Source organism: Chlorocebus sabaeus, chromosome 9 (assembly GCF_047675955.1).
Source record: "Chlorocebus sabaeus isolate Y175 chromosome 9, mChlSab1.0.hap1, whole genome shotgun sequence".
NCBI classification, from domain to species: domain Eukaryota; kingdom Metazoa; phylum Chordata; class Mammalia; order Primates; family Cercopithecidae; genus Chlorocebus; species Chlorocebus sabaeus.
In genome coordinates, this window is record NC_132912.1 from 78398035 (window position 1) to 78418244 (window position 20210).

General features: G+C 34.3%; 1 protein-coding gene across 2 annotated transcripts in view; it reads left to right on the forward strand.

Moving 5' to 3' along the window:
* RTKN2 (rhotekin 2) overlaps positions 1–20210 on the forward strand; it is a 148718-nt gene that overhangs the window by 61840 nt on the left and 66668 nt on the right. Inside the window, exons 10-12 of one of the 2 annotated variants that reach the window (XM_007963328.3) lie at positions 8952–9117; positions 14065–14172; positions 15474–17716. In XM_007963328.3, coding sequence (XP_007961519.2) covers positions 8952–9117; positions 14065–14172; positions 15474–16009 — 810 coding nt within the window. In that variant the 3' untranslated portion in view covers positions 16010–17716. Of the gene's footprint in view, positions 1–8951; positions 9118–14064; positions 14173–15473; positions 17717–20210 lie in introns of those variants that run through there. The other variant, XM_073019113.1, reaches the window with a different exon arrangement.

The window sequence follows — 20210 nt, forward strand, 5'->3', positions numbered from 1 at the left end:
AATTTAGTTGTTAATCTCAAAGATAAAACTGATGACAAAGTATTCTGTTTTCCTTTTTTGCAATATTGCCATCTTAATTTTCTCCAGTGTTGGTTTCCTGTGTTTTTCTCTTTAGAAGCTTTTTTCTCTTTGTAGTTCTTACTTCCACCTCAGGCTTCCTTTGAATTTTTCCATTCACCTGAAAACTTCCCATTTAATAGTGAATTCACTGATATTCTTATTCAAAAAATCAAGCAGTATTCCAGTCAAGAAATATGTTTGTTACTTCCTAAAACATGACTGTTACGTAATTATTTTTCCTTTTAAAGTAATTTTTGTTTTTGCTCAACTTACAAAATGATTCAAATGTACAGAAAAGTTGAAGAAAAAAAAAACTATACTGATGGCCCATATACATACCACCTAGACTCAGCAGTTAACATTGTGTCATATTTACATTATCTCTTTGATTAAATCTATATTTTTTGATGACCCATTTGAACTTAAGACTTTGATATCATGATACTTCATTCCTGAATACTTCAACATGTAACTCCTATTAATAAAAATAGGGGCCATTCATATATATACATAATCGTAATACCATTATCACGGTTAAGAAAATTAAAAATAATTTTCTTATGTCACCTAATATTCAGTCCATATTCAGATTTCCCCGTTTTCCCAAAATGGCCTTTTAGCTCAGGTCTTCAGTCCAGGATTATTCAGGGATTATGCATCCTCTGCAGTTCTTCTGATTTGTAAATGAGGTCTGGAGGCTTGATTGTATTTATGTAGAGCATTTTTATTAGAAGATTTTATGGTTGATGACAGACAAGTACTTTATAGAGCCTCCCGTTAGGAGGCTCATGATGTCAGGTTGTCGCCACTGCTGGTGATGCCCTCTCTCCAACATAAAGTAATCTTCCCTCTTTACAACTAGCAAGTAGTCAGTGAGGAGACACTTTAGCACTGTGTGACTGTCTTGGTTTCCTAACAGTCTTTCACATAATGGTTTTAGCCACCTGTGATTGTCTTTGCCTAAATCAGTTATTACACAGGAGATTCTGGGTGATTTTCTCATACTACTTTCCTTCTACATATGTCCTTCCTTTTGGCATTCTTTTCGTGAAGAAGTTTTTCTTATAAACCGGGGGTGAATTACAGTCTTTTGTGAAAAGGCAGGATAAATACTTGATATATTAATTGCCAATTTTCAGGGTAAGAAGTTGGTCTCATGTATTGGTGTTGCACTGGTATTGGTAATACATATTGGAGCTGATATTATCTCTCCAGGGGTAGCGGATGAGTGTTATCTTCCTCCTTGCCCTACCTTCACTGTCTCATATAGTGATAAATTCGTAGGTGTTTAATCTATTCAATGTTTTAAATTACTTGGTTTTTAATTTCTAAGGTAGATGTTTTGATTGTTTTTCTTACCTTGCAGATTTGTAAGGGAGACATGCTATTAGCATTTTCTTTTTGGTTTTTTGTTTGTTTGTTTGTTTGTTTGTTTGAGACAGGGTCTGGCCCTGTCACTCAGGCTGGAGTGCAATGGTGCCATCACAGCTCACTGCAGCCTGTACCTCCCAGACACAAGGGATCCTCCCTCCTTAACCTCCCTAGTAGCTGGGACTACAGGTACATGCCACCACACCTAGCTAATTTTTATATTTTTTGTAAAGACAGGGTTTCACCATGTTACCCAGGCTGGTCTCAAACTCCTGGGCTCAAGCAATCTGCCTGCCTCAGCCTCCCAAAGTGCTGGGATTACAAGTATGAGCCACCATACCCAGCTTTTTAGTATATTCTTTTTTTTTTTTTAACTATTTATTTATTTATTTATTTATTTTTGAGATGGAGTCTTCCTCTGTTGCCCAGGCTGGATTGCAGTGGCACGATCTTGGCTCACTGCAACCTCCGTCTCCTGGGTTCAAGCTATTGTCCTGCCTCAGCCTCCCGAGTAGCTAGGATTATAGGCACCCACCAACATGCTCGGCTAATTTTTGAAGTTTTCTGTGTACCCTGTTGGTAGTGCCCACAAAATGGATAGCTACTGACCTGTAACTATTATTTACCTAAAAGTTTTAATTACCCCAGAATTTTTTATTTTTTTTTTTAAAGTAGAGATGGAGTTTCACCATGTTGCCCAGGGTGGTCTTGAACAATGTATTCTAAAATAAACAAAGGATAAAAACCAGTTTGGTATTTTCTGATACAGCAGGTAAGGATCAAATAAAACTTTTAAGAATAGTGTTTCTCAGCTGGGCGTGGTAGCTCACGCCTGTAATCCCAGCACTTTAGGAGGCCAACATGGGCGGATCACGAGATCAGGAGATCGAGACCATCGTGGCTAACAGGATGAAACCCCATCTCTACTAAAAATACAAAAAATTAGGCATGTTGGTACACACCTGTAGTCCCAGTTACTTGGGAGGCTGAGGCAGGAGAATCTCTTGAACTTGGGAGGCAGAGGTTGCAGTGAACTGAAATCATACCACTGCACTCCAGCCTGGGCGACAGAGTAAGACTCCGTCTCAAGAAAAAAGAATAGGGTTTCTCTTTTAGTTTTTAGTATATTTCTAATGGTTGGTCTCTAAGATCTTTAAGCTTAATAATGTTAAACATTAAATACAAATCAGAGTTTTTTTGTCCTTTGGTTGTCTTCTTTTCTCATGAAAATAATTTTCCTTAATGCTACTTTAAAAATTGTTTGAAAACATAAATTTCACAGTTGCTAAGGTAAATAATAGTTCTGTTATTTAGATCACAGGATCTGTTCTCAAGCTATAATTCTTGTCCTTCTAAATGGCATTTCCTGTAAGGCTAAGTTAGTTCATTAATTTTCATAGGGAGCCGTCTGTGGAAATAGTCACATTAAGGGAAGAAAAGCCTAAAAGCTTTTCCCCTCCTATTTTCAATCCAAATTTGAAAGGGTGATTTACTTCAAAGCGATTGCTTCAAATTCAGAAAACTTCACAAGAATGTTCTTGAGCAAGACATTCTCAATAACAGGTACTTAACTGAATTTCCTACACGTTATAGAAAGCATTCTGTTAACCAAAGCTTTATCTATTGTCAATAGGGTGAGGAGTGTGATGGTTAAAAAAAAAAGTGTGAGTCTTTGAGATCAAGCCTTTTCTTGTTTTAAATATTATATACATCATTCATTTTAATAAAATCTGTACTAAACAAGTCAATAACACTACTTACTGTAGTAGACCTTGGTTAAATTGTTTTGAAAATACTTTTTAACTATTATATTTATCATAGACCCTAGAAAGCAAAATTATTATGAAGCACATGGGATTTTAATCTAATTATGTTAGTTTCCTTAATATCTAATCATATCAACTATTCAGATTTTTAAAAGTAAATATAACAAAATTAATTTTTCAAACATTTTCCTGTTGGAGTTTACATCTGATTTAATTAATATAAATTTAAAATAATTATATTAAACTGATACTAATCATACTTCATGGCTGGTTTAACTTATAGCTATGGATTATATATTTCAAACATTCCTTGTCATATATGTGAAGGTATCCTTTTTTGTCAGTAGAGTGTATATAGAGTCTAAAACTTGTTCTTAGCACCAACATTTTGTCTTCATTCCTGATTAACAGGACTTCAGATGAAGCACTTTTCAAATAACTCATTTGTCTTTACAGCATGTTTGTAAGGAAGATGTGAAATATTATCTGCATTACAGACAAGAAAGAGGCATTAATAATAGACTGACTTTGGTTTTTGTGTTTGTATTTTATTTTTTGATTGTTTGCTTTGGAAAAAAATTCAAGGTAATTTATACACAGAATAGTATAGATGAACCCATTTGTACTCTCACACATTGCCCCCACATTACATATATTTTGAAGCAAATCCTAGAGACCATATCATTTTGCTTGTAAATATTCCAGTTGTCACCCTTAAGAAAATTTATGCTTTTATATATAAGTCGTCATATGTAGATATAATTATGTGTAGTTAATATATCGTCAAAAATCCAGGCAGTCTTTAAAATCCCCAGTCTCAATTTTTTTAAGTTTTTTGAGTTAGGATCCAAATAAGGGCCACATATTATGGTTGATTGATTAGGTCTTTTAAGTCTCTTTAGAAAAAGGAATGCTTATACATTGTTGGTGGGGGTGTAAATTAGTTCAGCCATTGTGAAAGACAGTGTGTTGATTCCTCAAAGACCTAAAGACAAATACCATTCGACCCAGCAATCCCATTACTGGGTATATACCCAAAGGAATATAAATCATTCTGGAGATCATTATCCTTAGCAAACTAACACAGCAACAGAAAACCAAATACCACATGTTCTCACTTACAAGTGAGAGCTAAATGATGAGAACACATGCACACATAGAGGGGAACAACACACTCTGAGGCCTGTCGGAGAGTATGGAGGGTGGGAAGAGGGAGAGGATCAGGAAGAATAACTAATGGTTACTAGGCTTAATACCTGGGTGATTAAATAATCTTTACAACAGACCCCCGTGAGACAAGTTTACCTATGTAACAAACCTGCACTTGTACCCCTGAACTTAAAAGTTTACTACTACTACTACTACTAATAATGAATATGTTGGCTTATGTTTACTCACACCTCAAACTCCCCCATTCACACACGCACACACACCATGCACAATGTATTTGCTGAAGAAATTGATACTTTATCCTACAGGGTTTTTCCATAGTCTGGATTTTTCTACTTGCATCCCTGGGTTGCCATTTTTCTTTTCTTTTTTTTTTGAGATGGAGTTTCGCTCGTGTTGCCCAGGCTGGAGAGTAATGATGCGATCTCAGCTCGTTGCAACCTCTGCCTCCCAGGTTCAAGCGATTCTCCTACCTCAGCCTCCCTCGAGTAGCTGGGATGACAGGCATGCGCCACCATGCCCAGCTAATTTTGTATTTTTAGTAGAGATGGGGTTTCTCCACATTGATCAGACTGGTCTCGAACTCCTAACCTCAGGTGATCCACCTGCCTCTGCCTCCAAAAGTGCTGGGATTACTGGCATGAGCCACCGCACCCAGCCTGCCTTTTTTCTTACATTTTTGGATCATATTCAGATTTGTTCATTGATTAGTAAGAATACATTTTAGGAAGGGTCATATACTTTCATCGAGAAGCATATCATATATCTAGGTCTTCCACTCATTTTAACAACCACTGATGAGCATCGTTTAGATCCTTTATTTCATTAAGGATTGCAAACCGGTAGCATTTTTGCATTGCTTATAGCTGGAATGTCTCTACTTCATCAGCTCTTTGGTTACCCTGAAGTACAATTCTTACAGGGAAGACAGGATACGTGCTTGGGTTTTTTTTGTTTGTTTGTTTGCTTGTTTGTTTTTTCCCATTTATATGTCAGTTACCAAAATAATGAGATAGTTTCCTACCGTCTGTCACAGGTGACCAATGAGTTAGTGTTTAAATATCATTATGAATTTTTGGATTTAAAAGATATGTCATGTGTCTGTCCATTGCCATTGCTATTCTAATCGATGTTCTAATTGTCCAGTGTTTGACTGGTAGAAGCCCCTTAGAGTTGACTCTTGAATCCTTTTGACGTAACCCTAGGAATCTTAGATTTCTGATAGGACAAGATGTTCCAGAATCATCTTATACATTTCCTGGCCCAGGCTGAGGGTCAGTCATTTCTTCAAAAAGCTCTGTTTCCTTTTTGTAGTAAAGAGTATTTAGAGACCATAATCTGGGTGCATTTTTTAGGGTTGTATCATCAAAAGGAACATAAATAATTTATAAATCTAGTCCTGTTCTAGTAATTTTCCATGTACATGGAAATGAAGAGGTGAAAGGAAGTACAGTTTTAATTCAAAATAATAATTTTTAAAACCTAAATGAAACTTCCTTGTGACTTTAGAGTTTTTGTTTTATTACAAAATTGACTTCCCAGATTGTGTTTTTATTGATTTCACTTGGCATTCTCTAGGTAACACCACCATCTCATGGAGTGAAAAATTGCAGACTGACAAAAAGCAAACCCAGCTACAGATTAAAATTTCACAGTGAATAATCTCAAATCTATTTACAAATCAAGGAAAGTTGAATATAAAACCTCCTAGATAATTAAAGTTTTGAGATTAGCAAAAACAATACAGGAAAACGCTGGGCTTAATAGAATACTTCTCACAGAACATGCTTCCTCATAAAGAATTGGATTGGAGATTATTTCCAGGATCTGGGCCTTTCGGTACAAAATTTTTAAATCATTATTTGAGTTGTTCTTTTCCTATTTCATTTGTTTATTCTTTAAATATTTTTTAGCCATTTACTGAGTACTAGGCAATATTTTAGGTGGCAGAAATATGAGGGGAGGCAGGGAATTACCAAGTTCCTTGTTTTCATACCCTAAGAGGAGATACTTCCCTTATGTAGACACGTAAACCCATAAATAACAGTCCTAAAATTCACCTTAGTGTTTTCTAATCGCTCCCTTTTTTGAGAATTGAAGACCTGAACACTATTGTAGATATTTTCCCACACTGAAAAAACAACTTGCATGAACTGTCTGACACGCTGAGAAACTTTACTTGTATTAATCACGTTTTCTTCGACACGCAATTTTTTAGTTAAAAGTTTTCCATTAAATTATTTTGGATAATAACATATAGAAGTTAATTCAAATTCTGCATTTCATTTGCACCTTTTAAAAACCTCTCATGTTTTAAAAATATAGCGATATTTATGGCTACCAGAATTAATGGAGTATATACAGTAGTATTTATGTATTTTTGCATTATATTCTCTTAGAAGGATATAAATGATTGAGTTCATCAGATTTTCTATGTAGTGGTTTCATTTGAAATGAAACCTTGGTAAAAATATCCAAATTCATTGATAAAAATCAAATTTCCCTTATTTAAAAATTGAATCCACTTTAATCCTTTATACAAAAAGTAGTCAGAAATGTTTATTAAAATGGAATTGGTGGAGGGAAGCACGATTTCAGTAACAAGAATACTTTTTATTTTGTAATACAACAATAGAGGGTTTTCCCCCACTATAATTTAACTTTCGATTAGTCTGATAAGAGTAGCATATCAAAGATTCTTCCTAGAGCTTAAGTCATTCTCTGCTAGCTATAAGCTAAAACAAAGCTTATAAATAAGCTTTATATTTACAGTGGATGATTAGGTGCATCTTTGAGCTCCAAGGATACCATTTAGGGCAAAATCTGTTACGTAATAAAAATAATTACTTAAAGGAATTAATTCACGAAGTTTATTACCAAGCTATAGAAGTGTAAAAAGACTCTATTATGATAAAATCAAGATACTGGGCATAAGTCCCATTACAGCCCTCTAAAGACACTCACATTCCTAGATTTCTACAGTGACAGGATAGACTGTCTCTAACATGGTTAACTATCGTTATATTTTGTGATACTCTAAAGGTTCAAAGTTATGTTGCTCTTTATACAACATACATTTTTCCCCTGTGGTTTTTAAATAAGAATTTATTCTTTCAGAAAGGAATTCCTTGCGTAGTATATATGGTGTTCACCTGCCTGTATTTATCCATTTTTCAGGGAATGGATAGCTTTTCTTCCTAACCCTGCTACTTCTGTAATGACCACATAATATCCACATTCTATGTATATGTAGGTTTTGGTGTGTGACTGTATAGCCTCTCTTCACACTTTACTCAGTGAAGAATTTCTGTTCTTAATCAGCTTTTATTACTACCAGCCAAAATATTCTTGTCACACATTACAGTAGGCTTAACCATGATTCTCTTGAACCACTATGTACAGTGCAGTAACCACTATCCCGTAGTGACTGTTAGACACTTACAATGTGGCTGATCCAGATCGAGATGTGCTGTAAGTGTAAAATACAAACTGGATTTTGAAGGCTTAGTATGAAAGCCTTCAACATATTTCAGATATGCTGAGTTACGTGAAATACATCATTAAATTAATTTCAGCAGTTTCTTTTTACTTATCATGGTTTTTAGAAAATTTTCAATTACATACGTGGCTCACATTGTATTTATACCAGACAGCATTGCCCTAGAATAGTGTAAATGAATCATTATCTAGGCATCAAATCTCTATCTTTGTGCAATAGATAGTTCTAGTACAGACTTTATCCCCCAATATTCCTTGGTCAAAACCACATGTAGTTGCTAGCTTACCATGTGGCATGGCTGTGCCTGTGTGTGACTTGGGAATAGACTTCTCAGAATCTTCTAAGTATAGAATCAATAAGTGTCATCATAATAGCATATCTAGTATCACTCAGAAAAAAAGGTTTAGACTGTCAGCGTGAATGAAACCATTGCGTTTGTGGTAGTCTTGTACTTAGCACTTTAAAACTAATTTTAACTATAAGATTATATTACTTTATGGATCTTTAGCTATGAACTTTGTAAATGAATGTTACATACAAAATAAATGTTAATGAGGAAAACCTAACTTTTGCTACAGTAAACACTAAGTTATGGTTTTACTGCTTTAACTAATAGCACTAGATATTATGCATGAAGATTAGAATAGGAAACATACTTTACTGATTATTTTATTAATTTGAAATATAGTTAATGTATAATCCACATTACAGTTATGACATGCTGTACTTGTTTTATTGGAAATTTTAAGATGTATATAAAAGACAGCAAAGTTCCACTTAAACTGAGATAGATCAAAACAGGGGTTATGTTTTAATCTCATGTAATTTAGCATAAGTGCTATATATAGCATACTTTAAGACATTATTCAGTTTTTTTTATATAAGGCATTCTTTTTTAAAAACCTTCTAGATTGGAGTTTGAATATAAAAAATTCTCAAAATTACATGTTTTAAATTTCAAATGATGAGCAATAAGATCATGGTTACATCAGGTGTAAATATGGTCGCTAAGCAATAAAACATTTGTTTGATCATTACAGAAATTTTCTCATGCAAAACCCCACTTTTTTTTTTTTTAATTTTAGGAAACCAGAATCCGGGCAATGGATAAGGATGCCAAGAAAAGAATCCATAATTTCTCTGTCATCAATCCTGTTCCTGGACAAGCTATAACTCATATTTTTGCAGTTGACAATAGAGAAGATCTTCAGCAGTGGATGGAAGCCTTCTGGCAGCATTTCTTTGATCTTAGTAAATAGATATTTGGATTTTTTAGTTGTGTATTTATGTAGCCTAAAAGGATGTGCACAGCAATCTTACGATTATAATCTTATAGCTTATAGCAAAACTTTTTTATGTTCTTGAAAAAATGGTAGTATATCATCAATGCAGTGATGCTTTTTGCTCTCAGTCTCTTTCCAGTGCCTGACTGACTATTGTGTGGTATATGTTTGGATTCTAGCATCTCTACCTCCTACTTTTTGAAGCTCCTTTGGTCAGTAAAACAGTCAGATCATATTGTCTCAAAATGTTAGGATTTAACTGTTGAAGGCAATGTGTTTGATCAAAGGGATAAGAAGCCATTTGAGGAACAAAAAACTTTTCCGGGATAATGATGATCCTAAAATATTGAAACATTCAAGAGTCTCACTTTTGTAGCCTTCCCTTAACTCCAGATTCGTTACCATCTTCTTGGACATCATCCAGACAGGTTTTTTTAAAAACCACACACACATGATTTTCTCATCTCAATAATACATTCCAATGACATGGACATAAAAACAATGGGATGGTAATGTAATAGGACTCTAGTGTGTAAAATATATGAGGTTCTAATATTTCTCAAGGAGGAATTTTATCAACAGGAAAATATTGAATTCGAAACAGTTCTTTGTGTTTACTGACAATAAGTCTAACAGCATATTATCACTATATTGAAAACGTAGAATGTTGATAATATCTGTTTCTGATCAAACAAAGCCTACTGATGGATACTACCAGTATTTTGTCTATTGAATGCTATTCCATAGAAAGTTGAGACATTTCCAAAAAGGAAATTATTTCTGAAACTCATAGAAATAATCCTAGGGACGGACATTTTAGGAATTCTGTTTTCTGGAACACTAGGAAGAAGAGGTAATACCTGCAAGCCCTCAAGTTAGAAGTTGGGGAAGAGGCAAGAAAGGGATCTAAATTTATGGATTATTTCCCATATAACAGATTATTTCGTTTATTTCTCTTAACACTCTTGTGGGGTATAAATTATTTCCCTTTGCTCTGAAGATGAGAAAACTTAGGCCTGAAGAGGTTTCTGGTTCACAGCATTGAACTAAAGGATTCCCTCCATGGCTTTCTTGGATTTTGGACTTGTTTAGGACTTGTTTTCCTTAAGTATCATCCCTAGAAACTCAACAAATGTTCAAATATTCATTTCATGCTTATCAGCGTGTACCACATTTATTTAGTTAAAATTTTCAGGCCAGGCACGGTGGCTCATGCCTGTAATCCCAGCACTCTGGGAGGCCGAGGCAGGTGCACCACCTGAGGTCAGGAGTTCGAGACTAGCCTGATGAACATGGTGAAACCCCATATCTACTAAAAATATAAAAATTAGCCAGGCGTGGTGGCACATGCCGGTAGTCCCAGCTACTTGTCGCTTGAAGCTGGGAGGTGGAGGTTGCAGTGAGTCAAGATCTCACCTGTACACTCCAACCTGGGCGACAGAGCAAGACTTGTTTTTTAAAAAAAAAAAAAAAAAAAAATCAGCAAATCTCAGGTGTGTAACTTAGAAGACAAGAACTTCCTTGCTTTTGCTAATCATAGCTAAAACTTTAACCATTTTCCTAAATGCTCTGTCTTAGAGAATCCATGTTATAATTGTCTTATGTTTAGAAATGATTCTGGTATTTTTATTTTATTTATTTTATTTTTATTTTTTTGAGATGGAGTTTCGCTCTTGTTGCCCAGGCTGGAGTGCAATGCCACGATCTTGGCTCACTGCAACCTCCGCCTCCTGGGTTCATGCGAATCTTCTGCCTCAGTCTCCTGAGTAGCTGGGATTACAGGCATGTGCCACCACACCCGACTAATTTCGTATTTTTAGTAGAGACGGGATTTCTCCATGTTGGTCAGGCTGGTCTCAAACTCCAGACCTCAGGTGATCCGCCAACCTCGACCCCCCAAAGTGCTGGGATTACAGGCGTGAGCCACCGGGCCCAGCTATTTTATAATTGTTATGTGCATAAAAACAGGGGGAGAGGTAAATGAAGGTGATAATACCAAAATCTTGTAGTCTAGATACCAATTACTATTAGATGATCATCTCATGCTTTCATTCTCTAGATTATGTGAAATAATTTATCATGCTAAAATGGGGATTTGAAGGAATAAGAATCTCATGACATTTTTGTACTGTCAACATAATAAGTGATGACAACTTGGTCTTGGGTCTGGTTGCTTTTTTGGTATTTAATGCTTTTTTGCATAAAAACTGCCAACCTATGTAATTTTTAAAGTACAAATTCCATTTATACTTCAAAATTCAGAATTCATTTTGTATGGATATATGAAGCAAAGATGGAGGTATTTATACCATACTAAAAAATTGACTTGTACTTTAAAATTTTAACTTTCCTAGTGACAGGTGCAACCTCTTGTGATTCTGGTTGAAGTATGGTACATAGAACAAAGTACAGGATAGATATTCAGGGCAGAGTAAAGTAAGAGAAATTTAATATTGAGAGCAAATCTCAATTATTTGGCGCTATTTAAGAATAGAAAACCAGGAGGGTGTGATAATTAGAACTCAGGAGGAAACACTTATGGAAATGTATCTGTTTAGCCTGGAGAAGAATAGCCTCGGGTGGATGTTGGTGGGCAAGTGGGATGTAATAGCTATTTTTAATATTTGTGGGTTAACAAACATGTAAAAGAGGAGTGACGTGTTCTGGATGGTCAATAGGAGTGGAGCAAAGAATGAATCGAAGGTCAAAGATATCAAAAATTAAGATAGATTTGGAACATTAAAACTTTTAAAATATTTAACAGTATAAATATTGAGTTACATTAAGAGCATAGCATAAAAAATTATTTTGACTGGGAATACTATAACAGTAAATGATACTTTAGGAAATATCTTCATTATATAAATTGTTATGTGAACAAAACATACCCATTTAATATTTCATATTGCGCCCTTGTTTTCATGTTAGCATATTGGCTAGCATGTATAGCTATGCATAGAGATTTATTTGCTGGCAAAATCAATGGTTCAATCGTGAAGTCTTGACCCATGAACACATTTGTACCTCTGACTTTAGTAACACGTGGAATAATGTGGCATTCTATTCCAGTTTTCATTGTAACTCGTATTCTGATACTAGTTTAACAATGAAATGCTTTCATTTATCAATACAGAGAAGATACTGTACTTTATAATAATTTTTTAAGAATGTGACAGAAATGTGTGCCAGTTTAAAGTGTTTCATTATTTTTCCATTAGATATGGGGTTTTTTCCCTGCCCCCAAGAAGAAAAAAACTGACTTTTATATATTTATCTATAAAAGGAAGTGTGGGGAGGAATAAGTTATCAGATCTCAGATCCTAACATTCTAGAGATCAACCTTTGAAGCCTTGTACTTAAGAATTTATTCCCTTCATCAGTTGCTATGTTGCTTATTTTGAAATTTTTACCATATTCTGTGCTTAGCATCATAATAAAACATACTGAAAGGCTTTTTTATGTTTCTTAACTAATGGTGATGGATTTTAAGTTTATGCATGTATTATCATATTACTCTGATAGTATAGTCAACTACAAACAACAAAAATGAGTAATGTTATTAAACATGAAGTATCCTTAGTTTTTAAGTCATAGAAAAAAACCAAGTTGGATATTAAATATGGATATACAACATAGGTGTATTACATTTACTTTTCTACTGGTATAAGATAGGCTATAAGAAGGTGAACCCCAGTAACTTACTCTTATAAAATTAATATATAGATATGTAGGAACTAGCATAGTTGCTTTCCAGCATGCAGGTGCACAATAAGTAAGAAAAGATTAAATTTTTAGACATCACTCAGGAGAAATCTAAAAAATTTAATACTAAAATAGTGTGAATTAAAATAAAAATTAATGTCCACACTTAAATTTTAACTTAATAGTTGAAAGATTTTAGTCAAGAGTATTTTTTCTTATTTCAAATGCCTTTATTTAATGTGTCCTTCCTAAAACAAATTAGACTCAGAATTTTATTGAGTGATATGACTTTATAGTAATAGGTTTTTTATATACCTTTTAAAACCTAAATGAAAATACAGTGATTTTCTAAAGTTAAATGATTTTGAAAAGCATGATAATCATCTTAAAGGAACAGTTATTAAATAAATAATTTTTCTTTCTTAATCAAAATTTTCATAGTTAAAACCATTTTTGAGAACCTCACTCCTTTATGTTTTTTTCTATTTCCTTCCAGGTAGCTATATTTCAGTTGATTGTTTAATCTTTCAACGTCTTGAATACTTAATGTTTAATATTTAAAAAAGAGAACTTGCACAAACTTTTGCAATAAATAGAAATTTTAAAGTAGTTATTAACCATTTAGCAAAATAGAGTAGTATTTTAGCCTAATGTTTGCATAGAAGTATTTTTTTTCTTTTTCTTTTCTTTTTTTTTTTTTTTTTTTTTTTTTGAGACAGAGTCTCCCTCTGTCGCCCAGTCTGGAGTACAATGGTGCAATCTCAGCTCATTGTAACCTCCACCTCCAAGTGATCCTCCTACCTCAGCCTACTGAGTACCTGGGACTACAGGCACCTCCACCACCACACCCAGCTAATTTTTGTATTTTTAGTAGAGAAGGGGTTTCCCCATTTTGCCCAGGCTGGTCTTGAACTCCTGACCTCAGATGTTACCAGTCAGAAGAAACCTAGGCCTTCCAACTTGCTGGGATTACAGGCGTGAGCCACCGCACCTGGCCGAACTTTATTTTTTAAATAGATTACTTTTATGTTCAGAACTGGACTTTGAAATTATGGATGGTACTAGGTTTTTCTGCAAGCCTCCCTTAAGGAAGTGCTTTATTTATAAATTCACTGATTTTTATTCAAAGCAAAAATGTATTGCTATCAAAAATGAAATACATATCTTCACATTTATGTTTTAAACTGGTCTGCCTTTTTTCTGTCTGTCTTAGGCCAATGGAAGCATTGTTGTGAAGAACTTATGAAAATTGAGATTATGTCACCACGGAAACCACCTTTGTTCTTGACAAAAGAGGCAACCTCAGTCTACCATGATATGAGTAAGTGGTGTTTGTCTTTTCTGTGCTACAGGATAACAAAAACAACATTGTCCATACACACGCAGCTTATTCTATTGACATTAAAATGCTAAAATTTTCAGGGCACAATCAAAATGAATGAAAAAAGACTATGATTATAGACTAAGGAACTCATGTTTAATAGATGAATTAATACAGAATAATGAATACACATATTTTTCATAGTCTGAATGCTCAAGATCAGACAAAAAATTTAAGGCTTAAAATGAGTAAAGGCGCTCTGAAAATAAACATTAGCTGAGTAGCTGATGAAAATTCTGAAAATAAACACTTGCAGATTCTAAAATGTCATCATGTTCAGTAATTTTTTTCTGTATTTTATTAAATCTGTTGTAAAGTAGTGTTGATAGATGCATATTAATGAATGGAAGCTTTCATCTCTAGCCAGAAAAAAAAATTGGTTAAGTTTAATACTTTGGAAAATTTTAAATTTCTAGACTCACTTTTATTCAATTTTCCACACCTGGAAGGGTGTTTATTTTTTGCCGTTGCCTCAGTAAATAATGTTGTGAACAAGAGCAAGTCAGTCTAAATTCTGTTTAATTTGCCACTGATGTACCTGTACTTACATTCACTTTAAAATGTTAGGTTAAAAATGGTGCATTTGGGTTCACACATTTCAAAATACCAGTAATTCATTTAATAGACATTTATCTCTGTTATTTTATTTTTCCCAAGGAAAATTTCACCTACCACTCTTATTGCCAAAGTGGTATGAGGGCATTACTCTGTTCTCCTGGGTTTTTGGTTTTAAGCATTTTCCCTTTTAACAGAGACTTTGCTGGTCTACAGGAAAGAATACTCATCCAAATACAGTCATCCCAATATATATCTAGCTTTTGTAAAAAGGAAATCTCTTACCTAGCAGTTAGAATAAGGTTTTAAATCCAAGAAATGTTATCCCATATATACTTAATGTATAGGATTTTTTAGAAAACTCATATAACTCCCCTTTGAAAGCTGGATTTTGCTGATTTATATAGGAATATATTTATACATGTGTATGTATTATGTACATTATATGTATATGTTTTTTATATATACTATGTATTATGTGTGTTTACATATATAATGTATGATTAGTGCAGTGCTTGATCTTTTTAGTTCTGGTGGTGTGGTTATTTTTACAAGTGAATGTTTTCCTTATCATAGTCTTTGATGACCATGATATATAGCATACTAGTTTGGAAAAGAACTTATTCAGATAAAGTGCATACTGGTTTTGAACTTTTTGATGTTTTTTTTCCTAAAAATTATTATAGGCATTGATTCACCTATGAAACTTGAAAGTTTAACGGATATAATACAAAAAAAAATTGAAGAGACAAATGGGCAGTTCCTTATTGGTCAGCGTGAAGAATCCTTACCACCTCCTTGGGCCACACTCTTTGATGGTAACCATCAAATGGTCATCCAGAAAAAGGTACTGTCTCCTGCAAGTGAGCCATTACATGATGAAAAAGGGAAAAAGAGACGAGCTCCGCTTCCTCCTCCTGATAAACTTCCATTCAGCTTAAAATCACAGAGTAACACAGATCAATTGGTTAAGGACAACTGGGGAAAAACAAGTGTATCTCAGACATCGTCTTTGGATACCAAACTATCAACCCTAATGCATCACTTACAGAAACCAATGGCTGCTCCTCGAAAACTTCTCCCTGCCAGGAAAAATAGATTAAGTGATGGTGAGCACACAGACACTAAAACCAATTTTGAAGCCAAGCCAGTGCCAGCTCCAAGGCAGAAATCCATCAAAGACATTCTGGACCCTAGATCATGGCTGCAGGCACAAGTTTAGAAAACTCTCAATGATAAAACATTTAACAAAATCTATAACTGTGAAGCTTAATTCAGAGGCATTATAGAGTAATGTGTAATTATATAGGTAAATATGATAGTGATTTATACCAATAATAAGCTATTAGGTATAGAAAAACATTTTATAATGAAGAAATGGATTTCTCTTTTACTCCTGGTTTTCAGAATGTGAGTGATTTTTCCAGCAGTGTGCAAGAGGCAGTTTCTAGACAATATCCTAATTGTTGGAAGGGTTAATTTATTCCTAAATTAGCACCAGGCAGTGAATAAGCCCTAGGCGGAATAAAGCATTAAAATTTCTTTTGGGGAGAGACTGTCTAGTAATTTAAAATGTGTTAAATATGAGCCATATTCTCATTGTGAGAATTTTAATACTAATGGAATGTTTCAAAGGTTTTATTCAAACCACAAATTATAGAATCCACCCAAGAAAATTTTCTTCTTAGCATTCTGGAATTCTCATCTAATGGTTCACTGGCTCTCATCTATTGTTTAACTCACTAGTTTATAGGCCTGACCTTTTAAATTCCTGGGATAAATTTTGGAATATTAAATTCTTCATCTTTAAAGGGAATTTGTAATGTGCTATTCAAACTTGTTTCCTTGATGAGCCCTGAAATACTGTTGACATTAACTTTCATAAATGAAGCATAACACTTATTAGAGAAATGGTAGATGAAATACTCTTTACATTCAATTTTCTGTGTGTGGTGCTGATTTCCATTGTGACTTTGGAATTTAGGGAAGTGAGTAGCTGATCAACACCTTAAAATTCATTTAATACGTATTTAAAAAGAAGATTGGAGGTTCAAAAATATCAGAAAAGTTGGCCATGGTAAATAATTTTCAGAATTCTTTTTTAAAATTTTAATTAGATTTCCTTTTCCTAGTAAGAGTTGATGTCTGCTAGCGGTATTTTTCATTAAAAGTCATATTCTTACAACAATGACGTTGGAATCATTTCCATAGGAGGTAATTTCCATAGCAACTAATCATAGTGACCCAAACAGGATTATAAAGTCAAGTGAGGAATAAATAGCAGAAAAATACCTTAAAGGAACAAAAAAATCCATTTTTTATAATAATGCTTTTTGTAAACAAGAGCAGAACAGTTTTAAAAATCTAATCAGAATTTCCAAATAAAACAGTTTCCATCAGGTGTCAGCAACAGCACTAAAAATCTCAAATCACACTGAACCCTAAATGTCATTGCAAGAAATAAAAAATTAAGAATTAAATTGCTGCCCCATGTATAATCTTGAGATCTTTTTAAAGCTAGGAAGAACTCTATTTGGATCAGAACTACATGATTACAAAGTAAAATGAACACTTGACCAAAAACCACATTAATTTAAACGGAGCCTTTCATTATTTTCAGATAGCAGGGTCTTTTTCATTTATAGAGAATGATGTAACTGCCAGGACACTTTTGTGTTTGCCCAGGACTCCTAGTAAGTATTGAATCGTGAGGGGAGTGATGATAACAAAAGGTTTCTTGTGACTGGTAACACCAGGACAGACACAGGTTTGGGTGAAAAGAAAATACTATATGCCTGCTTGATGGCATATAGAGATCATCACATGTGTGGAAACCTTAAAAAGTGGATATATTTTTCTAACTAGAAGGCTCTCGTAAGTTTCTGTTATGATTGCCATTTCAATAAATGACATTAAAAATCTAAAGGATAATGTTTGAATTTTTTGGTTATTTTTTAAAACCTCATTGCTGTTTTTGACAGCATTTGTGATTGTCATTGCTACTAAATTATTGAGCTAGAAGATGCTGCAGGCAAAATTGTTTCTGAAGCTGGCATCTAAGCATTCTTTTTTTTTTTCCTAGTTGATGCCTGCCTTTATTACAAATCAGTATTAAAACTTCCAGATTATATTCTTGTCATTGTTCCTCATGCAAATAATAGCAGGAAGGATTTAAGTTGTATAAGAAAAAGAAAATATTCATATAGAAATTACCTGGCAGTTACGCCCTCAGAGCAGAACTTTCAAACAGGTCTGAAGCCCTTTTTACCTAGAACCATTTAAAAGCCTGAGCAAGGACCACCACCTCCTCCCCACCAAATTACTCAGTCTCTTTCTGGGGAGGCCTAGCTTACTATATGTTACAAGTCTGAAATGGGCCTGGTGTCCTCAGCTCCTGAAATGCTAATTTACCTCTTCCCAAAAGAGTGTAGTTATAATACAAAGTTGGTTATTTTCTTTCTTTCCTTTCTTTTTGTCTTTGTTTCTTTCTCTGGCACCCTCTCCTCTCTCTCTGTCTCATCCCCCACTCCCACTTTCCCTCTGTCTCTCCTCCTTCCCTTCCTTTACAGTTTAAAAAAAAAAAATCTAAAAATAGTAAAGCACTGGGTTAAAGAGTGTTTCAAAAGAAGTGTTTGTTTTCTCATTTCTTAAACCAGAAGTTTATGACAAAGAAATATGCCATGTAATATGAAAGCTGCTTCAGCTTTTTATGAGCTTTCACATTCCTTGTTTGTCCTTTTAATTTGTTTCTTGATATATGAAGACTATAAACTTGAAGCAAAGAGTTAGCTGTCAGCTCTTGATAATATAATTGGGGAAATAGAATAGATATTTTATGATATGATAATTCTGATGATCTAAAGATAATGTCTTAGACAATTACATTTACATTTCAAGCTCTGGGATATAAATTACGTATTCAGCATTAAGATAGTATTATTTTTAATTGCTACTAAGTGGTAACTTTTGTATTTTAATATCTTGCAAGGGCAAAAAAGACATTTTTAAAATTCTAAATGCACACCTCCTAAGGTAAATAGTCTTTCAAAAATATCAGGCATGCCAACTCTTGCTGAGTTTTGTTAAATCCTCCTTAGCTGTCTGCAGTGCCCCCTGACTTCTTTTAAATGGTTGTGAATATATGTGGAAAACTAAATCCATTTATTATAAATGCCTTATCTTTACCCTTTGGGATCCTACTAAATGCATTTTACCTGGTACTATTTATTAAAAATGGAAGCTGTCTTGAATTAGAGACACCTCACGTAAGGTAGGTTAAGCAGTCAAGTATTTCTTTAGGCTTATGTTGTTCAGCACCTCAGCCACCTACTGAGAAGTTAATTAATTCAGTCCAAAATGAAATTATAGGGCAGTTTGGTGCAATTTATGTTAAATGCCATTTGAATGTAATCACCTGTGTTACCACGGCTGAGGTACAACTGTACTACATGGACAGAATGCTGCATTGCACCATGAGCAAGAACTGCTCTGCAAGAATATTTGTCCCTGTGGTCTGAATTTATCAAAACTCATTTTCTTGTTAAAGAGTGAATTATCAAATAGTAATTAAACTTTAACTGATGACCATTTATATTCTAGTAGCTATCTTCACTGTTAGTCTTAAATTATAATGTAGACAAAGTTGACATTTTCCCCTTACATTTCAAAGGCATTACTATTTTTAAATGTTTACATATGTTTACATGTTTGTGTGTAACTGCTTCATTGCTATTAATAGTTAAATGAAATCTGCTGGCCGGGCCGGTGGCTCAAGCCTGTAATCCCAGCACTTTGGGAGGCCGAGACGGGCGGATCACGAGGTCAGGAGATCGACACCATCCTGGCTAACACGGCGAAACCCCGTCTCTACTTAAAAAAAAACAAAAAACAAAAAAAACAAAAAAACTAGCCAGGCGAGGTGGTGGGCGCCTGTAGTCCCAGCTACTCGGGAGGCTGAGGCAGGAGAATGGCGTGAACCTGGGAGGCGGAGCTTGCAGTGAGCCGAGATCCGGCCACTGCCCTCCAGCCTGGGCGACAGAGCCAGACTCCGTCTCAAAAAAAAAAAAAAAAAGAAATCTGCTTATTCTGGATCATAGATGTTCTTAGTTAACTCTGGGAAAGATGTTACCTTTGGGTTTTTAAAAGACAAGTCTTCGTTCGAAAATATATTACGGTGTGTTATTTTCCGACGTGCTTGTGTAATTGGCTTTGTTTATAATTTTTATTTTTTAATTAAATATGGTTCCAACTTCTAGATTAAAAAGTATTATATCATGAACATACATTTTTTAAAGTACCAAAGGCATTTGGTAAGCAAGCCCAAGTCATGTAATTGAAACTTCTATACATTAAAAGAACTGATTTCCGAAAACATTTTCTAACTTTTTATCTTTAAGTGCTCCTCTAGACTAGACTGATGTAAG